This window comes from Schistocerca cancellata, chromosome 5 (genome assembly GCF_023864275.1).
Source record: "Schistocerca cancellata isolate TAMUIC-IGC-003103 chromosome 5, iqSchCanc2.1, whole genome shotgun sequence".
NCBI lineage: Eukaryota > Metazoa > Arthropoda > Insecta > Orthoptera > Acrididae > Schistocerca > Schistocerca cancellata.
The window spans coordinates 75,489,162-75,498,667 of NC_064630.1; the positions used below are offsets into that span (position 1 = coordinate 75,489,162).

The window sequence follows — 9,506 nt, forward strand, 5'->3', positions numbered from 1 at the left end:
ACAGTGGGGATTAAGTTGAATGATAGTATCACTAACTCAAATCAGTTCTTATTGGGGGAGTCTTTAAGGAAATCTTCCTTGAAGTCACCAGCAACCATTATTTCTTTGTTTTTAGTTGTTAAATGGGCCAGTACAGCTTCAAGGTGGTTTATGAATAGATTAAAGTTATCTGCCAGTGCTCGATATACACTTAATATTTTGAAGGATTTTTTGCGAAATTCTACTTCTGTTGCACATGCTTCCATATTCTGTTCTAGGCAAAATTTATGAATGTCTATGTTCGTAAATTTTTGACAGTTCCTGAGGAATGTGGCAACTCCTCCTTTGCCAATTTCTGCTCTACAAAAGTGAGAGGCTAACCTAAATCCTGTAACACTTAAAAGTTCTACACCTGTGGTCACATGATGTTCAGAGGGACATTATGTCAGCTGGGTTTGAGGACTCTAATTCATCTATGCAGATAACTAATTCATTAATTTTATTTGTGAGTCCTTGAATATTTTGATGCAATAAAGATAGCTGACATTTCACATTGACTGAGCTGAAACTGGATAGAGTTGAAATTTCTGCTGATTGTTGAAAATTCTTAACCAATAGCTGCTTATGCTGATGTAATAAGCTAGAATTATGTTTTTTGGTTTCTTTCTCAAACTGAAGGTTTGTCTCAATCCTAACCTCTCTTGTATACTTACTCAACTGCATCAGTGGGGCTTTCATGGCCACCTTCCCATTTTCATTCGGTCTTTCCTGTCTCGGCAGTATTTTCAGACCCAAGTTGGTGCCACGCTCTCTGATCGATTTGAGCAGGAGATGGTGTCCCTCAGGGCAGTGTTTCAACTGTTACCCTCTTTGCCAGAGCCATCAACAGTATCATGTCTACAGTTCTGTACAGTGCTCTTTATTTGTGGACGATTTTGCTGTTTTCTGCTCCTCCTCCAGTGCTGCAATGGCGAGCCATCAGTTGAAACTTACAGTGCGGTGATTAGAGGAGTGGGCTGCAAAGACGGGTTTTCGGTTTTCTGCTGATAAATATGTCTGTGTGTGTGTGTTCATTTTAATCGTTCTCGTTGTCTCTTTAATTTGCCTACCTTGAAGATGGGGGACACCATCCTACATTTTAGAGAGACAGTGCTTTTTATGGGCCTCATTTTTGACTCCAGATTGTCATGGTTGCCATACCTGCGACACTTGAAAGCCCGACCCCTGAAGGCGCTGAACATCTTCAAGTGCCTTAGCCACAGATAATTAATGCTGTCCACCATGAGGGGATTGAGTTCACCATGGGCACTTATTGGAACAGTCCCATACCCAGTCTCTGTGCTGAGGCGGGGGAACCGCCACTTACCATCCGGCGCCAGCTCCTCATGGTGAACCAAGCATGTAAATTCCTCGTAGCTCCATCTTCACCTGCACACCATACTGTTGTTTGCCCACATCTGGAGTGCCTTTTTTCCAACCATCCACAAGCCACGATGCCATATGGGATCTGCGTGCAGCGTGTGCTGGAGTGACTCGGTGAGGTGCCAATTAGACCCCAAATCCAGGGTTTTAACCGATTGCCACCCTGGTTACTGGAGCGGCCCAGAGTGGTTTTAGATTTGGTGCAGTACAGGAGAGAGAGCACTCCTGCTTCTGTTTTTAATGTGATATTTTCTGTCATTTTATCTGAGCACCACAACCATTTAGCTGTTTTTACAGATGGGTCTAAGCAGGTTGACTCTGTTGGTTGTTCTGTCGTTTTCCCGGATCGTGTCCTCAAGAGCAGACTGCCACCCAAATTTACCATCTTCGATGCAGAATTATATGTGATCTTGCAGGCACTGGAGCAGATGAGACATTCTCCCAGTGTTAGATTTCTCGTCTGTTCAGATTCTCTGAGCACCCTTTACTCTCCGCAACGTTTGTACCCAGCAGATAAAGTAACCCAGACTATCCAGGACACCCTCCTCCAACTACAGTGACTGGGGAATGAGGTGTCTTTCTGCTGGGTACCAGGGTACATGGGAATTCTGGGGAATGAAAGGGCTGATCGAGCAGACAGGGAGGTGTGTCGTGACAGTCAGGTCTTTTGATGTGCTATCCCCCTGTATGCCCTCACCTTGCTGTTGAGGTATAAACTCCTGTGTTGCTGGGCAGACGAGTGGCTAGAAGTGACCAACAACAAGCTCCGTGTCATCAAGCCCACAACTCAGCTGTGGCGTACTCCCTTCCAGCCACTTCAATGGGACGCAGTCCTCCTTACTCTTCTTCACATTGGCCACAGCCCTATGAAGCATGGATTTTTACTCCGGTGAGAGGACCTTCTGATGTGTGGTGCTTGTGGTGTGCAGATTACGGTGGACTGCATTTTATTTGCTGACCAGCGGACTACAGCGGATTTGCCGGCAGATCAGCAGTCTATTTTATGTAATGATCGAATGAATGTGGTTTGTGTTTAAGAGTTTTGTGAATTGTCCCACATTTTTAACACAATTTTGGGGAGATGTTTTTAATGTGTCAACAGGGTGGCTGGTTAGCCGAAGTCTTTTGTAAGTGGTCAGCCAGTCACATTTCCCTGTGCTGTTCTTTTAGCTCTTCTGTGTTTTGTTTTCCCTCTGTTTTAATTTCTTGAATAGCTCTCTTGCCTCCTCATTGATTTTAGTGCATGTGAGAGTGTGTGTGCAATAGAGTGATTGTGTGTTCATTTCGAGTGCATGTGTGTACGACAGTTTTCATTCTTATCCACATTTGTTTGTTTTAATAAATGTTAGGGCACTGATAACCTTACTATTGGGCATCCATAAGATCCCAAAACACACACACACACACACACACACACACACACACAACCTTGCTTAAAACTTGTTTTTTTCTGTTCTCCCTACCCAAAATAATGATCTTTTCTCAACCCTGTAACCACTGGTATCTTATCACTCATGACAGTGCCTCCCCCCTTTAACTTTCCTGCTTTTTTCCCAGCCAGTTTACCCTTCCCTTTCCTGTTGAGGTGAATGCCATGCCTAGTATAATCCAACCTATTGAGCGAATCAACAGGAACCACACCAGTATGTGACCCTGCACCCGACATAAGCAGCCATTCCAACTCCAAATTAACTCTCCTGACAGAAGAGTTCAAATGAGGTTGGTCATGGCACCCAAGAACAGATACAAACTCAACACTAGTATGCTTCTATGCTGATGCAATCTTTGCCAGGTCAGACTCTATACTGTACCCAGGATCTCTGTCAGTACTATTACCTGACCCACCCACTATAACCACGGTGTCTTCCTTAGTGAAATCTTTGCAAAGTGATCCTAAATCCTCTGTCACCTGCTCCAGACCAGCACTAGGTTTAAAAAAATTGTTGACCTGGTATTCTGATCCTAGTTCATCCTGCAAAAGTTAGCCAACACCTCTTCCATGGGAACTACCTAACAACAACACTTTCCTTCTCTTTACTGATTTCCCTACATTCTTACTTTTCAATTTGCTACTGAAAGTTTGTTGTACCCTGTCCACCCCTGCAACTGCTTGAGGCTTACCAGCTTCTAACTGAAGCAACAGGTCAAATCTATTTTCCACACTCACCATGACGGGTCAGACTGCTGCTCCAGTTGACTGTTGCCACTTCCCATCTCTCTTTACCCTTCTGACTTCTTAACCTGTCAAGATCTCCCCTGGCCTTGTCTAACTCAGCCTGAAGGGCGGCAATTTTCCCCTCCTGTTTTAGTATCTCCCTAACTTTACTACATATCCTACAAAACTACTGATGAGTCTAATTTACTTTCCCTACTCCCATGCCACTACAGTCACACACAAGGAAAAAAACGACAGCACCACACCAAAGCCCCGATCTAACAGTTATACAGCAAGTCAAGCACTTTTCACTCATGATACATGTAATAGTTCATTAAGAATAAGTCAGTTAAATTAGAGATAAACACAAAAATATGATTCCACAAATTTGGCCTTATACGCAACTGTATGTAAACAAAAACAACAGTGCAAAGTTTCTGAAACAACAACTTAAACTTTATGCTACTTTCCAAAAATGTGAGTTAAATAATGAGTAGGTACACTACAGTTAAATTGTTGGAGAGACCAAAGAGCAATTAATCGAAATTCTATAGATTTGCTGCGGCAAAACGTAAACAGAAAATACGACTATTTCCTGACTGTACGATCTTCTCGTGTTTTCTGCTATATTATGTAAAGAAAAATGAAACCTTTAATGGTACTCTTAAAAAGCACACTAATGCACCTATTTACCACATAATCAGTACTAAACTAAATTTTATTATAATCTAAACTGACTTATCTCTACAAGAACATCAAAACTCGCGCTAGTCGTCTGGCTGCTCGGCGCACAATTGAGCTACAGGCACTAGTACATAATCAGTTCTCTTTGGCAAGGCTTATCAATGTACTAAAATAAGCCTGATACAAATCAATCAGGATGTTTCGAAGTTCCCACAAGTCAATTTGAAATCCTGTTGAATTTTATTTTCTGTTGCATTCTCTGTTGTGTGTATTATGTGAAGACATTTCTTTTGTTTTATGTGCATTGTGTAGGAAAACATTATGTCTTCAGAATTTATTTACAGATTATCACTACTGTAATGGTTTTGTATCACAATAATGAGTTACTTGTTAGTTTCGATTAACAAAATACATGTATGTGAAACACTAAAAAAAAAAAAAAAAAAAAAATTAAAGTATCGACTAAAAATGTAAAATAAATATAAATAAAAGAAATAAATAGACTATAAATGAATGTTTAGGTATTTTAATTAAGTATTGTTGAAAATACTCTGACAGCACATTTCCTACAGTTTATTTTCCAAAAGTGGTATTTCAGAAACAAACTTTATTACATGTGGATCTACATGTAATAGCCAAAGCTTTCATTTTTCAGCATTAATTGATGGCAGTGGGGCATTCTGCAAAATTTCAACATATTACAAAATTTGATTATAGAGTTTCCAAGAATGTTAATTACCCATCAGCTTTTATATGAGAAATATTCTTTATATATATCATCATTTTGAAGATATTCCCTCCAAACCAATTACGCCAAATCGGGTTCTGGGGGTGTTTTATACACACACAAAAGAAAAGAAAAGAAAAGAAAAGAAAAAGTATTGCTGTATTTTTTTCCCTTCTACACACCCACCATATTTCATTGAGATTGTTTGTTGATACTTCAGACTGCTTCCTCATGAGATGCTCATCCATATCCAGTTGCAGACACTACAAGAGAAGCATTGTGCATCATCATGAGAATAACTGTTAAAATTCTGAGAGTGTAAATTCCTAGAAGAGTTAACCGTTATATTGCTTTGTCCTCAGTATATCTCATGAAAAGGCCATGGTGGCAAAATTGGAGGGATTTGAGCTCACATAAATGCTTACCAACAATAGTTCTTCCCATGGACCATTCAAATCTGGAACAGGAATATTAGGGAAAAGTGACAGTAACTCTGCCACACTATAAGGTGACCTATGGAATACAGGCTGTGCCGTTTCCCAGTGAACTGAGAGTTACTCAAAAGCTAACTGCAAAATGAATATAAAAATTGTGTTTAGTTTATGTAGATGTGTAACGTAAAATGTGCAGTCTTGTAGTTTTATCCTACATTCTGCTGACAATTACATGAATACTCTAGGGGAATGAATCAAATAATATTGCAATGATTCATGATAAAAATCATTGTACACCTTCAGACACAATGTGGAATGTTATAAATTTTTTCTATTGCTCTCATTGTTTGCCATACTGTGTAACTTTTATGCTCTGCACTCTACAATAAAGGTTATGTTTTGAGATGTAAATTAGTCTTCACTTTTGTGTGAATTAAGTCATATAATGACATATCATTTGTTGCTGTTGACTAGCAGTGGTTTTTAATCCATCGCAATTTTCATTTTTTTATATTTATGCACCAATAAATATGTGGTTATTGAAAACTCATGTATTAACTGCTTTTTATTTTATGTATTTTTCTTTCTTTTTAGCTTGCGGTTAACAGACAGGACATTTCGTACACTGGATTTTTACAGAGAAAGACAAGATGACATAACACCTGCTGGACTGGCATTCTTCCAATCTGATTGGGATTCAAGTCTGACAAATTTCTTCCACAATACTCTAAGTATGGTGTTCACAACATAAACAGTTTTAATGAAATGTGCTGTTGCTTTATTATTTGTTAGTTTCATTATTTGAGTCATTGTGATTTTATTTCAGATATGCAGGAACCTGTGTTTGAATATGATTTCCCACCTCCATATCATCCGCCACAAAAATGGTTTCCTCTGAAACAAGCTTTCAATTTGTAAGTGAAATATTTATATTCACCATAAGATGTTTTTGGTTTCTGTTTTTAATATTACACTTTTTATGCTCTTTATACTGTTTCAGTTTTGCAAGTTAATAATACTTTTATCATGTTTCATACACTTTCACTGTAGAGCTCTACTCTAAAATCCATCTTGTTACTATTAATAACACATAGGATATTGCAAACTCACTCCTGTTTGATGGTGATTCTGCTTATTGGAGGTACTTTTGGTACCCGGTTTGCACACTCTACAATACTGCAATCAGTTATAAATTATTGTGTGTTCAGGTCAGGTTCTGATCCACTGTTTTTATGAGACTGACAACTGTATTACCTTACAAGTGCACCCTATGTATCATTTCTGATGCAATATGTGTTTGCAGCTGTCATCTGTCTTTACTATCCCATTTCAGATGTAGAAATAGAACTACGAAGCCAGGTGGCCTAACATTGAAGTATTCATGTCTGAATGTAGCCATAAACGAATCTTTCTTATAATTTGTAATATCACAGTTTCCTTATCTCACCATTTCAGTAGCAGATTTCCTTGTGTACAAGTACCTGTACTTATGTACAATTTAGTAATTAAGCATTCCAGCAGGTTTGTCAAAAATTATAATGTAAAATAAGACAAATGTCCTGTGTAAAAGTTATGGTGTTTTCTGGTAGCCCCTCCTCAATAATATCTCAGTAGCCATCACCTTTTTGTGCAGTTCTAATATGGCCATAGCCTGCTCCTGTTTCCTCTTCCCTTCTTTCATCATACCACACGTCCTTCTCAGATTTTAAGCAGGCACTTAGCACAGTATTATATTGTGCATAGGTTTCAGATTCAGCCCTACACAACAATTTAATTAAAGTATTTACGTCTTTGTTAGCATTTCATTGAAGTTCTGAATGAAGCTGAATGGATGAGGCAGATTATGTATTGTACTAACAATGGGAGCTTTTTTGTGACAGATGCTCTGCATCAAAGTTGCTGGTATAGAAGCAAATGTTTCTTTCGAAAGAATTGTAGCCAGTGTTTGATGCCTTACCTGAAGATGACTAGCAGGTGTCTAGTTGAAATATGGTGAAGTGAAGTATACGATGACTGGCTGCAATCCTGAAATCTCTTCGAACATTTGTTTTGCCGGGAAAATTTCAAATTTCACATTTTGATATTGTTTTCAATACCATCAAGGAGTAATTTAAAGATATGTACACAGACAACCTTTATGTTATAATATATAAGAAACTATCAGCCTCAATTGCGGTAATGAAACCAACCTTTACCTAGGTTTCAGCCCAAGTAATTGAGCCTTCTTCAGAAGATATACCTGATTCTATAATATTATTCTATAACATTTAAAAATGCAACTATGCCTGTTCAGACTGTTTTAGTTTTATTTCTAGACCATGCCCTTGTAGACTTATTATAGAATCAGGTATATCTTCTGAAGAAGACTCAATTACTTGGGCTGAAACCTACGTAAAGGTTGGTTTCATTACCGCAATCGAGGCTGATAGTTTTTTTATATATTAGATTATCACGATTGCTGATTGTGCTGAAAGGTTGAAAGTACCTTTATGTTTTTTATTCTCCCATATCTTGTTCTTGTCACACCCTTTGATCTCTCCAAGTAATATATCTTCTATTTTCCTAGACATTATTCTTTTCTGTTATATCCTCTTTATGGTTTCCCACTTTTTTTTGACTTACCACTCATAATTTTTTCCATTTTAACATCTTTTTCTCCTTGCAGCCTATTGCTCATACGAAGACTCTCCTATGTTACAATTCAGCCTATCAGTTTTTATGTCATAGACTTTTCTTCCAAGTTTATGAATAATCTTATTTCTTTGCTGCAAAGTAGCTGTATAAAATAATAAATGCACACACATGTGATAGATGCTGCAACTAAAAACAGTTATGTATTTGGCACAAAGGAACTTTCCTTAAACTTGATCTAGTATTAATCTATGACTTTAAGATTGTTACTTGACCAAAACAACTTATCTATAAAAATATTATTACAACATCTTTTGGTTGTTCCATAATATATTCTATTGACCTGTAAGAGTTTTAATTAAAGTGTATTGTTATGGTTTCATAAATTGGCAAGATGTGTTATTTTTAAAACAATATTTGGAAAGATTTAATTTTATTTATTTATAGGTACATGGACAGATATCGTGATCAGAAGCAGATTGCAAAAGAATACTTGCTGATGAAATTAAGCAAAACACATCCATTTGAGAAACCTCCACCACCACTGAAATATCCAAATGCACATCGTTATGAAGAGGGAACACCTTCATGGTTGAAGACAGAAATTAGGAAAAACAGGCTTGGTTGGGGCCGAATTAATGATTTCTAATCATATTATTGTAAACATATTTTTGTGAATAAACTTGTCACTGAGAAAAACTGGTTATAATTTATAAGTCAGATGTTTTACATTATCAAAATTTGTTAAATTTTGAATGTGATGTTCTCTACAGAAATTTATTTGGTAGTTGTACTGTATTTACCCAATTATAAGACGAGGTTCCTTCCCAAGTTCGTTATTTGAAAATTACAATGTGTCTTACATTCACAATTTAAACTACTGTTGCTCAGATCACAGTTTTTATGTTTTGTAATTATTTAAGTAAAGCTTTTCATGTCAATTTAGCACAGGAAACTGTACTTAAAATGATGCGATTTGGAGAGAACTGTGGGGCAGTGTCTCCCTGAAGCTGCATACTTTTGTATTACACAAGTATAAATATGAAAACCTTCAAGTACTACATGCATTAGCTTTTCAAGCAAGGAAATCAAGGTGATGGCTGCCTGATTGGCTTCTGTTAGCCAGTCGCAGAACAGGACACATCATCTTGTCAGCCAGTCATACCACAGAACATTGAACATGCATCATAAATAAAATAAGAATAGTTAATGTCTCCTATTGAAGGGATTTTAAATCTGCCATTACAAGTATAGGAAAAGTATATTTTGTCATCAAACACGCTTTGCTTTTTCTATACTGTTTATATATTAATTCGAGACGTACACTTTGCAGTGTTGTCCTTTGTTTCTTTATAAGTGTGGAAGGTGTTTGAGATCCATCTTTACAAGAAAATGTACGTTTTTTTCACCAAATGCATTTCAGGTTATTGAAATAAAACATCATCAGTGATCTGTAATGAAAGATGTTTACAAT

The 9,506-nt window shown here is 37.3% G+C and overlaps 1 protein-coding gene across 1 annotated transcript in view; it reads left to right on the forward strand.

Moving 5' to 3' along the window:
* The window catches only part of LOC126188097 (39S ribosomal protein L38, mitochondrial), a 50,448-nt gene extending 41,717 nt beyond the window's left edge, over window positions 1-8,731 (forward strand). The window contains exons 6-8 of the mRNA XM_049929562.1: window positions 5,996-6,132; window positions 6,228-6,315; window positions 8,480-8,731. Of these exons, the coding sequence (XP_049785519.1) occupies window positions 5,996-6,132; window positions 6,228-6,315; window positions 8,480-8,681 (427 nt within the window). The 3' untranslated portion in view covers window positions 8,682-8,731. The remainder of the gene's footprint in view (window positions 1-5,995; window positions 6,133-6,227; window positions 6,316-8,479) is intronic.
* The last annotated feature ends 775 nt before the right edge of the window (window positions 8,732-9,506 follow it).